Source organism: Crinia signifera, chromosome 8 (assembly GCF_055691185.1).
Source record: "Crinia signifera chromosome 8, ASM5569118v1, whole genome shotgun sequence".
NCBI lineage: Eukaryota > Metazoa > Chordata > Amphibia > Anura > Myobatrachidae > Crinia > Crinia signifera.
The window spans coordinates 177,603,455-177,626,681 of record NC_139224.1 but is presented as its reverse complement, the minus strand read 5'-3'; the positions used below and the strand labels follow the sequence as shown (position 1 = coordinate 177,626,681).

The window sequence follows — 23,227 nt, the reverse complement described above, 5'->3', positions numbered from 1 at the left end:
CTACACGTGTGATGTGATGGGTTATGGTATATGAGACTCCTCCCATCACTCTGCCATGTATGTGCTGTCTGCTGACTACACGTGTGATGTGATGGGTTATGGTATATTAGACTCCTCCCATCACTCTGTCATGTATGTGCTGCCTGCTGACTACACGTGTGATGTGATGGCTTATGGTATATTAGACTCCTCCCATCACTCTGTGCCCCCACAGTGCTGCCATGTATGTGCTGTCTGCTGACTACACGTGTGATGTGATGGGTTATGGTATATGAGACTCCTCCCATCACTCTGTCATGTATGTGCTGTCTGCTGACTACACGTGTGATGTGATGGGTTATGGTATATTAGACTCCTCCCATCACTCTGTCATGTATGTGCTGTCTGCTGACTACACGTGTGATGTGATGGGTTATGGTATATTAGACTCCTCCCATCACTCTGTCATGTATGTGCTGTCTGCTGACTACACGTGTGATGTGATGGGTTATGGTATATTAGACTCCTCCCATCACTCTGTCATGTATGTGCTGTCTGCTGACTACACGTGTGATGTGATGGGTTATGGTATATTACACTCCTCCCATTACTCTGTGCCTCCACAATGCTGCCATGTATGTGCTGTCTGCTGAATACACGTGTGATGTGATGGGTTATGGTATATCAGACTCCTCCCATCACTCTGTCATGTATGTGCTGTCTGCTGACTACACGTGTAATGTGATGGGTTATGGTATATCAGACTCCTCCCATCACTCTGTCATGTATGTGCTGTCTGCTGACTACACGTGTGATGTGATGGGTTATGGTATATTAGACTCCTCTCATCACTCTGTCATGTATGTGCTGTCTGCTGACTACACGTGTGATGTGATGGGTTATGGTATATTAGACTCCTCCCATCACTCTGTGCCCCCACAGTGCTGCCATGTATGTGCTGTCTGCTGACTACACGTGTGATGTGATGGGTTATGGTATATGAGACTCCTCCCATCACTCTGCCATGTATGTGCTGTCTGCTGACTACACGTGTGATGTGATGGGTTATGGTATATTAGACTCCTCCCATCACTCTGTCATGTATGTGCTGTCTGCTGACTACACGTGTGATGTGATGGGTTATGGTATATTAGACTCCTCCCATCACTCTGTCATGTATGTGCTGTCTGCTGACTACACGTGTGATGTGATGGGTTATGGTATATTAGACTCCTCCCATCACTCTGTCATGTATGTGCTGTCTGCTGACTACACGTGTGATGTGATGGGTTATGGTATATTAGACTCCTCCCATCACTCTGTGCCCCCACAATGCTGCCATGTATGTGCTGTCTGCTGACTACACGTGTGATGTGATGGGTTATGGTATATTAGACTCCTCCCATCACTCTGTCATGTATGTGCTGTCTGCTGACTACACGTGTGATGTGATGGGTTATGGTATATTAGACTCCTCCCATCACTCTGTGCCCCCACAATGCTGCCATGTATGTGCTGTCTGCTGACTACACGTGTGATGTGATGGGTTATGGTATATCAGACTCCTCCCATCACTCTGTGCCTTCACAATGCTGCCATGTATGTGCTGTCTGCTGACTACACGTGTGATGTAATGGGTTATGGTATATCAGACTCCCCCCATCACTCTGTGCCTCCACAATGCTGCCATGTATGTGCTGTCTGCTGACTACACGTGTGATGTGATGGGTTATGGTATATCAGACTCCTCCCATCACTGTGCCTCCACAATGCTGCCATGTATGTGCTGTCTGCTGACTACACGTGTGATGTGATGGGTTATGGTATATCAGACTCCTCCCATCATTCTGTGCCCCCACAATGCTGCCATGTATGTGCTGTGTGCTGACTACACATGTGATGGGTAATGGTATATCAGACTCCTCCCATCACTCTGTGCCTCCACAATGCTGCCATGTATGTGCTGTCTGCTGACTACACGTGTGATGTGATGGGTTATGGTATATCAGACTCCTCCCATCACTCTGTGCCCCCACAGTGCTGCCATGTATGTGCTGTCTGCTGACTACACGTGTGATGTTATGGTATATTAGACTCCTCCCATCAGTCTGTGCCTCCACAATGCTGCCATGTATGTGCTGTCTGCTGACTACACGTGTGATGTGATGGGTTATGGTATATCAGACTCCTCCCATCACTCTGTGCCTCCACAATGCTGCCATGTATGTGCGGTCTGCTGACTACACGTGTGATGTGATGGGTTATGGTATATTAGACTCCTCCCATCACTCTGTGCCTCCACAATGCTGCCATGTATGTGCTGTCTGCTGACTACACGTGTGATGTGATGGGTTATGGTATATAAGACTCCTCCCATCACTCTGTGCCCCCACAGTGCTGCCATGTATGTGCTGTCTGCTGACTACACGTGTGATGTTATGGTATATTAGACTCCTCCCATCAGTCTGTGCCTCCACAATGCTGCCATGTATGTGCGGTCTGCTGACTACACGTGTGATGTGATGGGTTATGGTATATTAGACTCCTCCCATCACTCTGTGCCCCCACAGTGCTGCCATGTATGTGCTGTCTGCTGACTACACGTGTGATGTGATGGGTTATGGTATATTAGACTCCTCCCATCAGTCTGTGCCTCCACAATGCTGCCATGTATGTGCTGTCTGCTGACTACACGTGTGATGTGATGGGTTATGGTATATCAGACTCCTCCCATCACTCTGTCATGCATGTGCTGTCTGCTGACTACATGTGTGATGTGATGGGTTATGGTATATCAGACTCCCCCCATCACTCTGTGCCTCCACAATGCTGCCATGTATGTGCTGTCTGCTGACTACACGTGTGATGTGATGGGTTATGGTATATCAGACTCCTCCCATCACTGTGCCTCCACAATGCTGCCATGTATGTGCTGTCTGCTGACTACACGTGTGATGTGATGGGTTATGGTATATCAGACTCCTCCCATCATTCTGTGCCCCCACAATGCTGCCATGTATGTGCTGTGTGCTGACTACACATGTGATGGGTAATGGTATATCAGACTCCTCCCATCACTCTGTGCCTCCACAATGCTGCCATGTATGTGCTGTCTGCTGACTACACGTGTGATGTGATGGGTTATGGTATATCAGACTCCTCCCATCACTCTGTGCCCCCACAGTGCTGCCATGTATGTGCTGTCTGCTGACTACACGTGTGATGTTATGGTATATTAGACTCCTCCCATCAGTCTGTGCCTCCACAATGCTGCCATGTATGTGCTGTCTGCTGACTACACGTGTGATGTGATGGGTTATGGTATATCAGACTCCTCCCATCACTCTGTGCCTCCACAATGCTGCCATGTATGTGCGGTCTGCTGACTACACGTGTGATGTGATGGGTTATGGTATATTAGACTCCTCCCATCACTCTGTGCCTCCACAATGCTGCCATGTATGTGCTGTCTGCTGACTACACGTGTGATGTGATGGGTTATGGTATATTAGACTCCTCCCATCACTCTGTGCCTCCACAATGCTGCCATGTATGTGCTGTCTGCTGACTACACGTGTGATGTTATGGTATATTAGACTCCTCCCATCAGTCTGTGCCTCCACAATGCTGCCATGTATGTGCTGTCTGCTGACTACACGTGTGATGTGATGGGTTATGGTATATCAGACTCCTCCCATCACTCTGTGCCTCCACAATGCTGCCATGTATGTGCGGTCTGCTGACTACACGTGTGATGTGATGGGTTATGGTATATTAGACTCCTCCCATCACTCTGTGCCCCCACAGTGCTGCCATGTATGTGCTGTCTGCTGACTACACGTGTGATGTGATGGGTTATGGTATATTAGACTCCTCCCATCAGTCTGTGCCTCCACAATGCTGCCATGTATGTGCTGTCTGCTGACTACACGTGTGATGTGATGGGTTATGGTATATCAGACTCCTCCCATCACTCTGTCATGCATGTGCTGTCTGCTGACTACATGTGTGATGTGATGGGTTATGGTATATCAGACTACTCCCATCACTCTGTCATGTATGTGCTGTCTGCTGACTACATGTGTGATGTGATGGGTTATGGTATATCAGACTACTCCCATCACTCTGTCATGTATGTGCTGTCTGCTGACTACACGTGTGATGTGATGGGTTATGGGATATCAGACTCCTCCCATCACTCTGTGCCCCCACAATGCTGCCATGTATGTGCTGTGTGCTGACTACACGTGTGATGGGTTATGTGGTATATTAGACTCCTCCCATCACTCGGTCATGTATGTGCTGTCTGCTGACTACACGTGTGATGTTATGGTATATTAGACTCCTCCCATCAGTCTGTGCCTCCACAATGCTGCCATGTATGTGCTGTCTGCTGACTACACGTGTGATGTTATGGTATATCAGACTCCTCCCATCACTCTGTGCCTCCACAATGCTGCCATGTATGTGCGGTCTGCTGACTACACGTGTGATGTGATGGGTTATGGTATATTAGACTCCTCCCATCACTCTGTCATGTATGTGCTGTCTGCTGACTACACGTGTGATGTGATGGGTTATGGTATATTACACTCCTCCCATTACTCTGTGCCTCCACAATGCTGCCATGTATGTGCTGTCTGCTGAATACACGTGTGATGTGATGGGTTATGGTATATCAGACTCCTCCCATCACTCTGTCATGTATGTGCTGTCTGCTGACTACACGTGTAATGTGATGGGTTATGGTATATCAGACTCCTCCCATCACTCTGTCATGTATGTGCTGTCTGCTGACTACACGTGTGATGTGATGGGTTATGGTATATTAGACTCCTCTCATCACTCTGTCATGTATGTGCTGTCTGCTGACTACACGTGTGATGTGATGGGTTATGGTATATTAGACTCCTCCCATCACTCTGTGCCCCCACAGTGCTGCCATGTATGTGCTGTCTGCTGACTACACGTGTGATGTGATGGGTTATGGCAGTGGTCGCCAACCCGTCGCTCGCGAGCTACCAGTAGCTCGCCTGAGCAAAACGGGTGGCTCGACCACTATTGCCCGCCTGCAGCTTCCAGAAATAGCCCTGCAGAGATCCAGCAGCCCATGCCCTCCCTCCGCTGCCGCCAATGCTGATCCATCATTCAGTCCGTCATACCGCATCATGATCTGTCCTATGTCGGGTAGCGCTGGCGGGTAGGGAGTCCCTGCGGCGTATGTTAAGTCAGTGGCGGGGTCCCTGCAGCGGATGGGAAGTAGTTACTTCCCATCCGCTGCAGGGACCCCACTGCTGACTTAACATACGACGCAGGGACCCCCGGCGCCAGCGCTACCCGACATAGGACAGATCATGATGCGGTATGACGTACTGAACGGTGGAGCAGAATTGGCGGCAGCGGAGGGATGGCATGGGCTGCTGGATCTCTGCAGGGCTATTTCTAGAAGCTGCAGAAGCAATGCCCTGGAAGCTCCCTCCGAGGAGAAATACGCATTGATTGAGAGCAGGGCGCGGGTTTGGCTGGTGGTAAGTCCTCTGTGAAGTCTAATCACAGATCTCATTCTGTGTCGGCATCGCACAGAACCATGCAGCGTCCATTGTTCTATTAAATATGTAATGTGAGAGTGGTGCCAGCTTCCCAGGGGCAGGGAAATGATGCCCCTGTCTGAGGGGGGGTGGGGTCCCTGGTGCCCACAGACCTTAATCCGGCCCTACAGAGGTGTGTGGGGGAAGATGCAGGCAGTGACCCCTTGGCAATGAGCAAGAACCCCTGCCAATGGACATTAACCCCCCCTTGGCAACGAGCAATAACACCAGTGTGTCGGGCATTGCGGTGTGGCATAATGCCCTCCTCTCAACACACACAATTTTTGTGTGACATCCCATTTTTTGGGGGACTGTCCTGCGGGGATTAGACACTGTGCAATGGTCTAATCAGGCTGGCAGTGGAGCTGGGGGCAGTTCACACAGCACTGGCCTTGCCCTCACAGCGACAAAACGGTGCCCAAAAAATTTCGGCCTGCGGCTCACGCATATATCTTCCTATATCCACTGCCAAAGTTGGAAGGTATGCATTAGGTGTGAGGGGCATTGCAATGTTTGGCATAATGTGTCGGGCTTTACAGTGGGCAGCATATTGCACAGGGGCAGTACGGTGTGCGACATAGTATCAGGGGAATTGGTAAAATTTTAGTAGCTCTCCGGGAGGTTTTTTTTGTCTTTTTCTGTCGCAAGTAGCTCTCGCTCAAATAAGGTTGGAGACCACTGGGTTATGGTATATGAGACTCCTCCCATCACTCTGCCATGTATGTGCTGTCTGCTGACTACACGTGTGATGTGATGGGTTATGGTATATTAGACTCCTCCCATCACTCTGTCATGTATGTGCTGTCTGCTGACTACACGTGTGATGGGTTATGGTATATTAGACTCCTCCCATCACTCTGTCATGTATGTGCTGTCTGCTGACTACACGTGTGATGGGTTATGGTATATTAGACTCCTCCCATCACTCTGTCATGTATGTGCTGTCTGCTGACTACACGTGTGATGTGATGGGTTATGGTATATTAGACTCCTCCCATCACTCTGTCATGTATGTGCTGTCTGCTGACTACACGTGTGATGTGATGGGTTATGGTATATTAGACTCCTCCCATCACTCTGTGCCCCCACAATGCTGCCATGTATGTGCTGTCTGCTGACTACACGTGTGATGTGATGGGTTATGGTATATCAGACTCCTCCCATCACTCTGTGCCTTCACAATGCTGCCATGTATGTGCTGTCTGCTGACTACACGTGTGATGTAATGGGTTATGGTATATCAGACTCCTCCCATCACTCTGTGCCTCCACAATGCTGCCATGTATGTGCTGTCTGCTGACTACACGTGTGATGTGATGGGTTATGGTATATCAGACTCCTCCCATCATTCTGTGCCCCCACAATGCTGCCATGTATGTGCTGTGTGCTGACTACACATGTGATGGGTAATGGTATATCAGACTCCTCCCATCACTCTGTGCCTCCACAATGCTGCCATGTATGTGCTGTCTGCTGACTACACGTGTGATGTGATGGGTTATGGTATATCAGACTCCTCCCATCACTCTGTGCCCCCACAGTGCTGCCATGTATGTACTGTCTGCTGACTACACGTGTGATGTTATGGTATATTAGACTCCTCCCATCAGTCTGTGCCTCCACAATGCTGCCATGTATGTGCTGTCTGCTGACTACACGTGTGATGTGATGGGTTATGGTATATCAGACTCCTCCCATCACTCTGTGCCTCCACAATGCTGCCATGTATGTGCGGTCTGCTGACTACACGTGTGATGTGATGGGTTATGGTATATTAGACTCCTCCCATCACTCTGTGCCTCCACAATGCTGCCATGTATGTGCTGTCTGCTGACTACACGTGTGATGTGATGGGTTATGGTATATCAGACTCCTCCCATCACTCTGTGCCCCCACAGTGCTGCCATGTATGTGCTGTCTGCTGACTACACGTGTGATGTTATGGTATATTAGACTCCTCCCATCAGTCTGTGCCTCCACAATGCTGCCATGTATGTGCTGTCTGCTGACTACACGTGTGATGTGATGGGTTATGGTATATCAGACTCCTCCCATCACTCTGTGCCTCCACAATGCTGCCATGTATGTGCGGTCTGCTGACTACACGTGTGATGTGATGGGTTATGGTATATTAGACTCCTCCCATCACTCTGTGCCCCCACAGTGCTGCCATGTATGTGCTGTCTGCTGACTACACGTGTGATGTGATGGGTTATGGTATATTAGACTCCTCCCATCAGACTGTGCCTCCACAATGCTGCCATGTATGTGCTGTCTGCTGACTACACGTGTGATGTGATGGGTTATGGTATATCAGACTCCTCCCATCACTCTGTCATGCATGTGCTGTCTGCTGACTACACGTGTGATGTGATGGGTTATGGTATATCAGACTCCTCCCATCACTCTGTCATGCATGTGCTGTCTGCTGACTACATGTGTGATGTGATGGGTTATGGTATATCAGACTACTCCCATCACTCTGTCATGTATGTGCTGTCTGCTGACTACATGTGTGATGTGATGGGTTATGGTATATCAGACTACTCCCATCACTCTGTCATGTATGTGCTGTCTGCTGACTACACGTGTGATGTGATGGGTTATGGGATATCAGACTCCTCCCATCACTCTGTGCCCCCACAATGCTGCCATGTATGTGCTGTCTGCTGACTACACGTGTGATGGGTTATGTGGTATATTAGACTCCTCCCATCACTCGGTCATGTATGTGCTGTCTGCTGACTACACGTGTGATGTGATGGGTTATGGTATATTAGACTCCTCCCATCACTCTGTACCTCCACACTGCTGCCAAGTATGTGCCGTCTGCTGACTACACGTGTGATGTGATGGGTTATGGTATATCAGACTCCTCCCATCACTCTGTGCCCCCACAATGCTGCCATGTATGTGCTGTCTGCTGACTACACGTGTGATGTGATGGGTTATGGTATATCAGACTCCTCCCATAACTCTGTGCCTCCACAATGCTGCCATGTATGTGCGGTCTGCTGACTATACGTGTGATGTGATGGGTTGTGGTATATCAGACTCCTCCCATCACTCTGTGCCTCCACAATGCTGCCATGTATGTGCGGTCTGCTGACTACACGTGTGATGTGATGGGTTATGGTATATCAGACTCCTCCCATCACTCTGTGCCTCCACAATACTGCCATGTATGTGCTGTCTGCTGACTACACATGTGCTGGGTTATGGTATATCAGACTCCTCCCATCACTCTGTGCCTCCACAATACTGCCATGTATGTGCTGTCTGCTGACTACACGTGTGATGTGATGGGTTATGGTATATTAGACTCCTCCCATCACTCTGTGCCCCCACAATGCTGCCATGTATGTGCTGTCTGCTGACTACACGTGTGATGTGATGGGTTATGGTATATTAGACTCCTCCCATCACTCTGTGCCCCCACAGTGCTGCCATGTATGTGCGGTCTGCTGACTACACGTGTGATGTGATGGGTTATGGTATATTAGACTCCTCCCATCACTCTGTGCCCCCACAGTGCTGCCATGTATGTGCTGTCTGCTGACTACACGTGTGATGTGATGGGTTATGGTATATTAGACTCCTCCCATCAGTCTGTGCCTCCACAATGCTGCCATGTATGTGCTGTCTGCTGACTACACGTGTGATGTGATGGGTTATGGTATATCAGACTCCTCCCATCACTCTGTCATGCATGTGCTGTCTGCTGACTACATGTGTGATGTGATGGGTTATGGTATATCAGACTACTCCCATCACTCTGTCATGTATGTGCTGTCTGCTGACTACATGTGTGATGTGATGGGTTATGGTATATCAGACTACTCCCATCACTCTGTCATGTATGTGCTGTCTGCTGACTACACGTGTGATGTGATGGGTTATGGTATATCAGACTCCTCCCATTACTCTATGCCTCCACAATGCTGCCATGTATGTGCTGTCTGCTGACTACACGTGTGATGTGATGGGTTATGGTATATCAGACTCCTCCCATCACTCTGTGCCTCCACAATGCTGCCAGGTATGTGCTGTCTGCTGACTACACATGTGATGTGATGGGTTATGGTATATTAGACTCCTCCCATCACTCTGTGCCCCCACAATGCTGCCATGTATGTGCTGTCTGCTGACTACACGTGTGATGTGATGGGTTATGGTATATCAGACTCCTCCCATCACTCTATGCCTCCACACTGCTGCCATGTATGTGCTGTCTGCTGACTACACGTGTGATGTGATGGGTTATGGTATATCAGACTCCTCCCATCACACTGTGCCTCCACAATGCTGCCATGTATGTGCTGTATGCTGACTACACATGTGATGTGATGGGTTATGGTATATTAGACTTCTCCCATCACTCTGTGCCTCCACAATGCTGTCATGTATGTGCTGTCTGCTGACTACACATGTGATGTGATGGGTTATGGTATATTAGACTCCTCCTATCACTCTATGCCTCCACAATGCTGCCATGTATGTGCTGTCTGCTGACTACACGTGTGATGTGATGGGTTATGGTATAGTAGACTCCTCCCATCACTCTGTGCCTCCACAATGCTGCCATGTATGTGTTGTCTGCTGACTACACGTGTGATGTGATGGGTTATGGTATATCAGACTCCTCCCATCACTCTATGCCTCCACACTGCTGCCATGTATGTGCTGTCTGCTGACTACACGTGTGATGTGATGGGTTATGGTATATCAGACTCCTCCCATCACACTGTGCCTCCACAATGCTGCCATGTATGTGCTGTATGCTGACTACACATGTGATGTGATGGGTTATGGTATATTAGACTCCTCCCATCACTCTATGCCTCCACAATGCTGCCATGTATGTGCTGTCTGCTGACTACACGTGTGATGTGATGGGTTATGGTATAGTAGACTCCTCCCATCACTCTGTGCCTCCACAATGCTGCCATGTATGTGTTGTCTGCTGACTACACGTGTGATGTGATGGGTTATGGTATATCAGACTCCTCCCATCACTCTATGCCTCCACACTGCTGCCATGTATGTGCTGTCTGCTGACTACACGTGTGATGTGATGGGTTATGGTATATCAGACTCCTCCCATCACTCTGTGCCTCCACAATGCTGCCATGTATGTGCTGTCTGCTGACTACACATGTGATGTGATGGGTTATGGTATATTAGACTCCTCCCATCACTCTATGCCTCCACAATGCTGCCATGTATGTGCTGTCTGCTGACTACACGTGTGATGTGATGGGTTATGGTATAGTAGACTCCTCCCATCACTCTGTGCCTCCACAATGCTGCCATGTATGTGTTGTCTGCTGACTACACGTGTGATGTGATGGGTTATGGTATATTAGACTCCTCCCATCACTCTGTGCCTCCACAATGCTGCCATGTATGTGCTGTCTGCTGACTACACGTGTGATGTGATGGGTTATGGTATATCAGACTCCTCCCATCACTCTATGCCTCCACACTGCTGCCATGTATGTGCTGTCTGCTGACTACACGTGTGATGTGATGGGTTATGGTATATTAGACTCATCCCATCACTCTGTGCCCCCACAGTGCTGCCATGTATGTGCGGTCTGCTGACTACACGTGTGATGTGATGGGTTATGGTATATTAGACTCCTCCCATCACTCTGTGCCCCCACAATGCTGCCATGTATGTGCTGTCTGCTGACTACACGTGTGATGTGATGGGTTATGGTATATCAGACTCCTCCCATAACTCTGTGCCTCCACAATGCTGCCATGTATGTGCGGTCTGCTGACTACACGTGTGATGTGATGGGTTATGGTATATCAGACTCCTCCCATCACTCTGTGCCTCCACAATACTGCCATGTATGTGCTGTCTGCTGACTACACATGTGCTGGGTTATGGTATATCAGACTCCTCCCATCACTCTGTGCCTCCACAATACTGCCATGTATGTGCTGTCTGCTGACTACACGTGTGATGTGATGGGTTATGGTATATTAGACTCCTCCCATCACTCTGTGCCCCCACAATGCTGCCATGTATGTGCTGTCTGCTGACTACACGTGTGATGTGATGGGTTATGGTATATTAGACTCCTCCCATCACTCTGTGCCCCCACAGTGCTGCCATGTATGTGCGGTCTGCTGACTACACGTGTGATGTGATGGGTTATGGTATATTAGACTCCTCCCATCACTCTGTGCCCCCACAGTGCTGCCATGTATGTGCTGTCTGCTGACTACACGTGTGATGTGATGGGTTATGGTATATTAGACTCCTCCCATCAGTCTGTGCCTCCACAATGCTGCCATGTATGTGCTGTCTGCTGACTACACGTGTGATGTGATGGGTTATGGTATATCAGACTCCTCCCATCACTCTGTCATGCATGTGCTGTCTGCTGACTACATGTGTGATGTGATGGGTTATGGTATATCAGACTACTCCCATCACTCTGTCATGTATGTGCTGTCTGCTGACTACATGTGTGATGTGATGGGTTATGGTATATCAGACTACTCCCATCACTCTGTCATGTATGTGCTGTCTGCTGACTACACGTGTGATGTGATGGGTTATGGGATATCAGACTCCTCCCATCACTCTGTGCCCCCACAATGCTGCCATGTATGTGCTGTCTGCTGACTACACGTGTGATGTGATGGGTTATGGTATATCAGACTCCTCCCATCACTCTATGCCTCCACAATGCTGCCATGTATGTGCTGTCTGCTGACTACACGTGTGATGTGATGGGTTATGGTATATCAGACTCCTCCCATCACTCTGTGCCTCCACAATGCTGCCATGTATGTGCTGTCTGCTGACTACACATGTGATGTGATGGGTTATGGTATATTAGACTCCTCCCATCACTCTGTGCCCCCACAATGCTGCCATGTATGTGCTGTCTGCTGACTACACGTGTGATGTGATGGGTTATGGTATATTAGACTCCTCCCATCACTCTGTGCCCCCACAATGCTGCCATGTATGTGCTGTCTGCTGACTACACGTGTGATGTGATGGGTTATGGTATATCAGACTCCTCCCATCACTCTATGCCTCCACACTGCTGCCATGTATGTGCTGTCTGCTGACTACACGTGTGATGTGATGGGTTATGGTATATCAGACTCCTCCCATCACACTGTGCCTCCACAATGCTGCCATGTATGTGCTGTATGCTGACTACACATGTGATGTGATGGGTTATGGTATATTAGACTTCTCCCATCACTCTGTGCCTCCACAATGCTGTCATGTATGTGCTGTCTGCTTGACTACACATGTGATGTGATGGGTTATGGTATATTAGACTCCTCCCATCACTCTATGCCTCCACAATGCTGCCATGTATGTGCTGTCTGCTGACTACACGTGTGATGTGATGGGTTATGGTATAGTAGACTCCTCCCATCACTCTGTGCCTCCACAATGCTGCCATGTATGTGTTGTCTGCTGACTACACGTGTGATGTGATGGGTTATGGTATATCAGACTCCTCCCATCACTCTATGCCTCCACACTGCTGCCATGTATGTGCTGTCTGCTGACTACACGTGTGATGTGATGGGTTATGGTATATCAGACTCCTCCCATCACACTGTGCCTCCACAATGCTGCCATGTATGTGCTGTATGCTGACTACACATGTGATGTGATGGGTTATGGTATATTAGACTCCTCCCATCACTCTGTGCCTCCACAATGCTGCCATGTATGTGCTGTCTGCTGACTACACATGTGATGTGATGGGTTATGGTATATTAGACTCCTCCCATCACTCTATGCCTCCACAATGCTGCCATGTATGTGCTGTCTGCTGACTACACGTGTGATGTGATGGGTTATGGTATAGTAGACTCCTCCCATCACTCTGTGCCTCCACAATGCTGCCATGTATGTGTTGTATGCTGACTACACGTGTGATGTGATGGGTTATGGTATATTAGACTCCTCCCATCACTCTGTGCCTCCACAATCCTGCCATGTATGTGCTGTCTGCTGACTACACGTGTGATGTGATGGGTTATGGTATATCAGACTCCTCCCATCACTCTATGCCTCCACACTGCTGCCATGTATGTGCTGTCTGCTGACTACACGTGTGATGTGATGGGTTATGGTATATTAGACTCATCCCATCACTCTGCCTCCACAATGCTGCCATGTATGTGCTGTCTGCTGACTACACGTGTGATGTGATGGGTTATGGTATATTAGACTCATCCCATCACTCTGCCTCCACAATGCTGCCATGTATGTGCTGTCTGCTGACTACACGTGTGATGTGATGGGTTATGGTATATTAGACTCATCCCATCACTCTGTGCCTCCACAATGCTGCCATGTATGTGCTGTCTGCTGACTACACGTGTGATGTGATGGGTTATGGTATATTAGACTCATCCCATCACTCTGTGCCTCCACAATGCTGCCATGTATGTGCTGTCTGCTGACTACACGTGTGATGTGATGGGTTATGGTATATTAGACTCATCCCATCACTCTGTGCCTCCACAATGCTGCCATGTATGTGCTGTCTGCTGACTACACGTGTGATGTGATGGGTTATGGTATATCAGACTCCTCCCATCACTCTATGCCTCCACACTGCTGCCATGTATGTGCTGTCTGCTGACTACACGTGTGATGTGATGGGTTATGGTATATCAGACTCCTCCCATCACTCTATGCCTCCACAATGCTGCCATGTATGTGCTGTCTGCTGACTACACGTGTGATGTGATGGGTTATGGTATATCAGACTCCTCCCATCACTCTGTGCCTCCACAATGCTGCCAGGTATGTGCTGTCTGCTGACTACACGTGTGATGTGATGGGTTATGGTATATTAGACTCCTCCCATCACTCTGTGCCCCCACAATGCTGCCATGTATGTGCTGTCTGCTGACTACACGTGTGATGTGATGGGTTATGGTATATCAGACTCCTCCCATCACTCTATGCCTCCACACTGCTGCCATGTATGTGCTGTCTGCTGACTACACGTGTGATGTGATGGGTTATGGTATATCAGACTCCTCCCATCACACTGGGCCTCCACAATGCTGCCATGTATGTGCTGTATGCTGACTACACGTGTGATGTGATGGGTTATGGTATATTAGACTCCTCCCATCACTCTGTGCCTCCACAATGCTGCCATGTATGTGCTGTCTGCTGACTACACGTGTGATGTGATGGGTTATGGTATAGTAGACTCCTCCCATCACTCTGTGCCTCCACAATGCTGCCATGTATGTGTTGTATGCTGACTACACGTGTGATGTGATGGGTTATGGTATATTAGACTCCTCCCATCACTCTGTGCCTCCACAATGCTGCCATGTATGTGCTGTCTGCTGACTACACGTGTGATGTGATGGGTTATGGTATATTAGACTCATCCCATCACTCTGCCTCCACAATGCTGCCATGTATGTGCTGTCTGCTGACTACACGTGTGATGTGATGGGTTATGGTATATTAGACTCATCCCATCACTCTGCCTCCACAATGCTGCCATGTATGTGCTGTCTGCTGACTACACGTGTGATGTGATGGGTTATGGTATATTAGACTCATCCCATCACTCTGTGCCTCCACAATGCTGCCATGTATGTGCTGTCTGCTGACTACACGTGTGATGTGATGGGTTATGGTATATCAGACTCCTCCCATCATTCTGTGCCCCCACAATGCTGCCATGTATGTGCTGTCTGCTGACTACACGTGTGATGTGATGGGTTATGGTATAGTAGACTCCTCCCATCACTCTGTGCCTCCACAATGCTGCCATGTATGTGTTGTCTGCTGACTACACGTGTGATGTGATGGGTTATGGTATATCAGACTCCTCCCATCACTCTATGCCTCCACACTGCTGCCATGTATGTGCTGTCTGCTGACTACACGTGTGATGTGATGGGTTATGGTATATCAGACTCCTCCCATCACACTGTGCCTCCACAATGCTGCCATGTATGTGCTGTATGCTGACTACACATGTGATGTGATGGGTTATGGTATATTAGACTCCTCCCATCACTCTGTGCCTCCACAATGCTGCCATGTATGTGCTGTCTGCTGACTACACATGTGATGTGATGGGTTATGGTATATTAGACTCCTCCCATCACTCTATGCCTCCACAATGCTGCCATGTATGTGCTGTCTGCTGACTACACGTGTGATGTGATGGGTTATGGTATAGTAGACTCCTCCCATCACTCTGTGCCTCCACAATGCTGCCATGTATGTGTTGTATGCTGACTACACGTGTGATGTGATGGGTTATGGTATATTAGACTCCTCCCATCACTCTGTGCCTCCACAATCCTGCCATGTATGTGCTGTCTGCTGACTACACGTGTGATGTGATGGGTTATGGTATATCAGACTCCTCCCATCACTCTATGCCTCCACACTGCTGCCATGTATGTGCTGTCTGCTGACTACACGTGTGATGTGATGGGTTATGGTATATCAGACTCATCCCATCACTCTGCCTCCACAATGCTGCCATGTATGTGCTGTCTGCTGACTACACGTGTGATGTGATGGGTTATGGTATATTAGACTCATCCCATCACTCTGCCTCCACAATGCTGCCATGTATGTGCTGTCTGCTGACTACACGTGTGATGTGATGGGTTATGGTATATTAGACTCATCCCATCACTCTGTGCCTCCACAATGCTGCCATGTATGTGCTGTCTGCTGACTACACGTGTGATGTGATGGGTTATGGTATATTAGACTCATCCCATCACTCTGTGCCTCCACAATGCTGCCATGTATGTGCTGTCTGCTGACTACACGTGTGATGTGATGGGTTATGGTATATTAGACTCATCCCATCACTCTGTGCCTCCACAATGCTGCCATGTATGTGCTGTCTGCTGACTACACGTGTGATGTGATGGGTTATGGTATATCAGACTCCTCCCATCACTCTATGCCTCCACACTGCTGCCATGTATGTGCTGTCTGCTGACTACACGTGTGATGTGATGGGTTATGGTATATCAGACTCCTCCCATCACTCTATGCCTCCACAATGCTGCCATGTATGTGCTGTCTGCTGACTACACGTGTGATGTGATGGGTTATGGTATATCAGACTCCTCCCATCACTCTGTGCCTCCACAATGCTGCCAGGTATGTGCTGTCTGCTGACTACACATGTGATGTGATGGGTTATGGTATATTAGACTCCTCCCATCACTCTGTGCCCCCACAATGCTGCCATGTATGTGCTGTCTGCTGACTACACGTGTGATGTGATGGGTTATGGTATATCAGACTCCTCCCATCACTCTATGCCTCCACACTGCTGCCATGTATGTGCTGTCTGCTGACTACACGTGTGATGTGATGGGTTATGGTATATCAGACTCCTCCCATCACACTGGGCCTCCACAATGCTGCCATGTATGTGCTGTATGCTGACTACACATGTGATGTGATGGGTTATGGTATATTAGACTCCTCCCATCACTCTGTGCCTCCACAATGCTGCCATGTATGTGCTGTCTGCTGACTACACGTGTGATGTGATGGGTTATGGTATAGTAGACTCCTCCCATCACTCTGTGCCTCCACAATGCTGCCATGTATGTGTTGTATGCTGACTACACGTGTGATGTGATGGGTTATGGTATATTAGACTCCTCCCATCACTCTGTGCCTCCACAATGCTGCCATGTATGTGCTGTCTGCTGACTACACGTGTGATGTGATGGGTTATGGTATATTAGACTCATCCCATCACTCTGCCTCCACAATGCTGCCATGTATGTGCTGTCTGCTGACTACACGTGTGATGTGATGGGTTATGGTATATTAGACTCATCCCATCACTCTGCCTCCACAATGCTGCCATGTATGTGCTGTCTGCTGACTACACGTGTGATGTGATGGGTTATGGTATATTAGACTCATCCCATCACTCTGTGCCTCCACAATGCTGCCATGTATGTGCTGTCTGCTGACTACACGTGTGATGTGATGGGTTATGGTATATTAGACTCATCCCATCACTCTGTGCCTCCACAATGCTGCCATGTATGTGCTGTCTGCTGACTACACGTGTGATGTGATGGGTTATGGTATATTAGACTCATCCCATCACTCTGTGCCTCCACAGTGCTGCCATGTACTGTGACTACACATGTGATGTGATATAGATATATATATATATATATAATTTTTTTTTTTTTTTTTTTTTTTTTTTTTTTTTTAAGAATTACCAACAAAATGGTTTCCCGGCAACGGATCTGCACAAGTTTTTACACGGTGGCGACGAGCTGTTTGGCGCCCACAATGGTGAACAACGGGGCGTGAACATGGTCGGCCTGATCTGCTGCTGCCAAAGGTGGGTTTATAGCGTACCTGTTATATGAATATCTAATCAGTGTTCCGGTGGGGATCCGCTCACGGACAGCATCTAGGTAGACCGCCAACAGGTTGACGCATGAAAAGGTTGACGTGAGTTTTTCACCTGTTTTATTTTGGTGTTTATGTTGACACCTGGACCCAAAATGAGTGCAGAGTATTTGTGCGCCATGCTCCCGACAAGGTGGCGCGTCTCACTACGGCTGAGCACGGCACACAATTTCACTACCATTCCCAATCGGAGGCCACCTGGATGATAGAACAAATCTCCAAATATGGAAAATATTTTGAAAAACTGACATTTTCATGTGCTGAGATTATGTTTGATGGTGTCGAACTGTTGACGGTTTATGTAGACATTGTATGTGAGCCATCCGGACACCTGCTGGAACAGCGCAGTGTCACGTGATCCCGGTCAGGGGTCCGCGCCTTGGGGAAGCTTCTGGAACTGTGCTCTATGGGGCAATGGCAGTAACCCCAGCTTAGTCTCGCTGAGGCTTATGGGTATCGGCGCCTCAGAGCCGGGTGATGTGTTCTAGACCCTTAGGTACATTTACAAAGGCTTCTCAAAATGAAAAGCGGTCAGATTTCATTTATCATTTTCTAGGATCTAATTGAGTTATGACACTGAATCTAGTTGCTATGGGCAACATCACCTCTTTAGGAACTGTAGTAAATTGTGGGAACAGCATCAGCTACATGGTTGATGACTCAGGATTGGTCAGTACCAAGTCTCCCATGATCGTTCTTTGCCAATCTGCCCGTTAGTAAATATCCCCCGATGTACGGCTTGGTCTGCCCACATGGTCCCACGTATTGTTCGGCCACGTTTATAGGAACGCTAGGAAGTCTCACTTTTTCTTCCTTCTACAGAACCCGAGAAGATGACGACATGATCCTTATAAACTCCGGGCCAGCGCTGACACGTAACTGACACTACAGCGACCATTGCTGGGGTCTCGTTCTCTGTCGTCACACAGGGTGGGAGACCGACGTGGTGCCTTATCGGTGTCAGCGCGTTGTAGTGATGTCACTGACTGGAGGAGAACGTAATTCTGTAGCCATAAGCTCATCGCTATGTAATAAGGATCTTGGCTGAGACGGAGCGTGGTCGCAGTCCCCAGAGACAAGTTACTCAATTATCAGCTTTGCCAAGACGGCGCCCGGCTGGGAACGGACATTCCGGTAATTCGGCCCCACCCCTACAGACAGAGGTTTTATCTCGGACACTCAATGGTTTATGGAAGTGATTTATTTTGTTAAATGTGTTGATGAAAAGATAATAAAAAATTAAATAGGAAATGCTTTATGGTTATGGCTGTACCAGGTTCTCCCCGACAGACCGTCCTGCCCCTAATGGGGCTCATCACTGCGGGACGGGGCTCTTTGCTCAGCATGTAGGCCTCTGCTGTACCAGGTTCTCCCCGACAGACCGTCCTGCCCCTAATGGGGCTCATCACTGCGGGACGGGGCTGTTTGCTCAGCATGTAGGCCCCTGCTGTACCAGGTTCTCCCTGACAGACCTCCTGCCCCTAATAGGGCTCATCACTGCAGGACGGGGCTGTTTGCTCAGCATATAGGCCTCTGCTGTATCAGGTTCTCCCCGACAGACTGTCCTGCCCCTAATAGGGCTCATCACTGCGGGACAGGGCTGTTTGCTCAGCATGTAGGCCTCTGCTGTATCAGTCTCCCCGACAGACCGTCCTGCCCCTAATGGGGCTCATCACTGCGGGACGGGGCTGTTTGCTCAGCATGTAGGCCTCTGCTGTATCAGTCTCCCCGACAGACCGTCCTGCCCCTAATGGGGCTCATCACTGCAGGACGGGGCTGTTTGCTCAGCATGTAGGCCTCTGCTGTATCAGTCTCCCTGACAGACTGTCCTGCCCCTAATGGGACTCATCACTGCGGGACGGGGCTGTTTGCTCAGCATGTAGGCCTCTGCTGTATCAGGTTCTCCCCGACAGACCGTCCTGCCCCTAATGGGACTCATCACTGCAGGACGGGGCTGTTTGCTCAGCATGTAGGCCTCTGCTGTATCAGTCTCCCCGACAGACCGTCCTGCCCCTAATGGGGCTCATCACTGCAGGACGGGGCTGTTTGCTCAGCATATAGGCCTCTGCTGTACCAGGTTCTCCCCGACAGACCGTCCTGCCCCTAATGGGGCTCATCACTGCAGGACGGGGCTGTTTGCTCAGCATGTAGGCCTCTGCTGTATCAGTCTCCCCGACAGACTGTCCTGCCCCTAATGGGACTCATCACTGCGGGACGGGGCTGTTTGCTCAGCATGTAGGCCTCTGCTGTACCAGGTTCTCCCCGACAGACCGTCCTGCCCCTAATGGGGCTCATCACTGCAGGACGGGGCTGTTTGCTCAGCATGTAGGCCTCTGCTGTATCAGTCTCCCCGACAGACTGTCCTGCCCCTAATGGGGCTCATCACTGCAGGACGGGGCTGTTTGCTCAGCATGTAGGCCTCTGCTGTATCAGTCTCCCCGACAGACTGTCCTGCCCCTAATGGGACTCATCACTGCGGGACGGGGCTGTTTGCTCAGCATGTAGGCCTCTGCTGTATCAGGTTCTCCCCGACAGACCGTCCTGCCCCTAATGGGGCTCATCACTGCGGGACGGGGCTGTTTGCTCAGCATGTAGGCCTCTGCTGTATCAGGTTCTCCCCGACAGACCGTCCTGCCCCTAATGGGGCTCATCACTGCGGGACGGGGCTGTTTGCTCAGCATGTAGGCCTCTGCTGTATCAGTCTCCCCGACAGACTGTCCTGCCCCTAATAGGGCTCATCACTGCAGGACGGGGCTGTTTGCTCAGCATATAGGCCTCTGCTGTACCAGGTTCTCCCCGACAGACTGGTTTCACCCATCGATGGTCACCCCTACTATTAATATTCAGTTAATTACAGGCCAATCAGGGTCTAGGGGTGTGGTTTCACAGGTGTCGGCAGTGCTGTGCTCCGGATCCCAATACCAGGGACAAAAAAATAAATAAACATATTCAATAGCTTTGTATCATCTATGGTGAGAAACCATCTGGTTCTCCCCCATCGATGGTAAAAAGAGTTCCCATCCCCCCGTCTTTACTGTGTCTTATGGACATCTGGCCGCCCCAAGCCCACCAAGAGGCGAATATCCAAAACCAACTTCTTACCCCCAGGATGTGCAGCAGATACACCAGTACTCCCAGTGGCGTCTCTCCAAGTCCTGATGAATATTTAATATTTTTTCTTACATTCAGCCTGTCTCCATTACAGAACATCGATACCCAGTGGGGAGGGGTTACGGAGGAGTCCATTATAAACCGGCAGATGAGGGCATATTACATGTGCGGAGTATATTAGGACAAGCGACTGCTGAACGCTGTGGTGATTACAAAGCTCTTAGTGCTGCTGTCCGGCTTCTGCCTTAGTTACAGATTAGTTGCTGGTGTGAGGAAAATCATTATGTTGTGTAAATTCAAGGAACCTACTCTTATCCTTTACTGCAGGAAACATTAAGTCGTTGTTTACAAAATGTCCGCCCTCATTCAGAACATGGTCTGTAAACTGGCCGCATAATAAATATATACATATAGGGTTGGTTAACAGAGGCGCATAGGAGCCTATTTATCATTAAATATTTTTGGTATATTCTTGGAAGACATTTTGGGGGTAACCTGAATATATGAAGGATCCCCAGATGTACTATGTAGGAGTCGCAGTACATATCCTGGTCCTGTTCATCTGCAAATGCAGCCCTTATATATTTCTATGGGGCTGTTGTGTCAAATTTACCAACATTCCAGAGCCTTCCTCCGACTTACTGCCATCTCCAGATAGCGGTATCCTATGGCAACATTCCAGAGCCCTCCTCCGAGTTACTGCCGTCTCCAGGAAGCGGTATCCTATGGCAATGTTCCGGAGCAGCCCTCAGAGTTACTGCCATCTTCAGATAGCGGTATCCTATGGCAACATTTCAGAGCCCTCCGAGTTACTGCCATCTCCAGATAGCGGTATCCTATGGCAATATCCCAGAGCCTTCCTCCGAGCCGTCTCCAGGAAGCGGTATCCTATGGCAATGTTCCGGAGCAGCCCTCAGAGTTACTGCCATCTTCAGATAGCGGTATCCTATGGCAACATTCCAGAGCCTTCCTCCGAGCTGTCTCCAGGCAGCGGTATCCTATGGCAACGTTCCGGAGCCCTCCTCCGAGCCATCTCCAGATAGCGGTATCCTATGGCAATGTTCCAGAGCCCTCCTCCGAGCCATCTCCAGATAGCGGTATCCTATGGCAACATTCCAGAGCCCTCCTCCGAGCCATCTCCAGATAGCGGTATCCTATGGCAACATTCCGGAGCCCTCCTCCGAGCCATCTCCAGATAGCGGTATCATATGGCAACATTCCAGAGCCCTCCTCCGAGCCATCTCCAGATAGTGGTATCATATGGCAACATTCCAGAGCCCTCCTCCGAGCCATCTCCATATAGCGGTATCATATGGCAACATTCCGGAGCTGCCCTCCGAGCCATCTCCAGATAGCGGTATCCTATGGCAACATTCCAGAGCCCTCCTCAGAGCCATCTCCAGATAGCGGTATCATATGGCAACATTCCAGAGCCCTCCTCAGAGCCATCTCCAGATAGCGGTATCATATGGCAACATTCCAGAGCCCTACTCCGAGCCATCTCCAGATAGTGGTATCATATGGCAACATTCCAGAGCCCTCCTCCGAGCCATCTCCAGATAGCGGTATCATATGGCAACATTCCGGAGCTGCCCTCCGAGCCATCTCCAGATAGCGGTATCCTATGGCAACATTCCAGAGCCCTCCTCAGAGCCATCTCCAGATAGCGGTATCATATGGCAACATTCCAGAGCCGCCCTCCGAGCCATCTCCAGATAGCGGTATCATATGGCAACATTCCAGAGCCCTCCTCCGAGCCATCTCCAGATAGCGGTATCATATGGCAACATTCCGGAGCTGCCCTCCGAGCCATCTCCAGATAGCGGTATCCTATGGCAACATTCCAGAGCCCTCCTCAGAGCCATCTCCAGATAGCGGTATCATATGGCAACATTACAGAGCCCTCCTCCGAGCCATCTCCAGATAGCGGTATCATATGGCAACATTACAGAGCCCTCCTCCGAGCCATCTCCAGATAGCGGTAACATATGGCAACATTCCGGAGCTGCCCTCCGAGCCATCTCCAGATAGCAGTATCCTATGGCAACATTCCGGAGCCCTCCTCCGAGCCATCTCCAGATAGCGGTATCCTATGGCA

At 49.4% G+C, this 23,227-nt stretch overlaps 1 protein-coding gene across 1 annotated transcript in view; it reads left to right on the top strand.

The window, feature by feature from the left end:
* MCOLN2 (mucolipin TRP cation channel 2) overlaps positions 1-19,269 on the top strand; it is a 44,748-nt gene extending 25,479 nt beyond the window's left edge. Inside the window, exons 13-14 of the mRNA XM_083157877.1 lie at positions 17,817-17,947; positions 18,841-19,269. Of these exons, the coding sequence (XP_083014003.1) occupies positions 17,817-17,947; positions 18,841-18,901 (192 nt within the window). The 3' untranslated portion in view covers positions 18,902-19,269. The remainder of the gene's footprint in view (positions 1-17,816; positions 17,948-18,840) is intronic.
* The last annotated feature ends 3,958 nt before the right edge of the window (positions 19,270-23,227 follow it).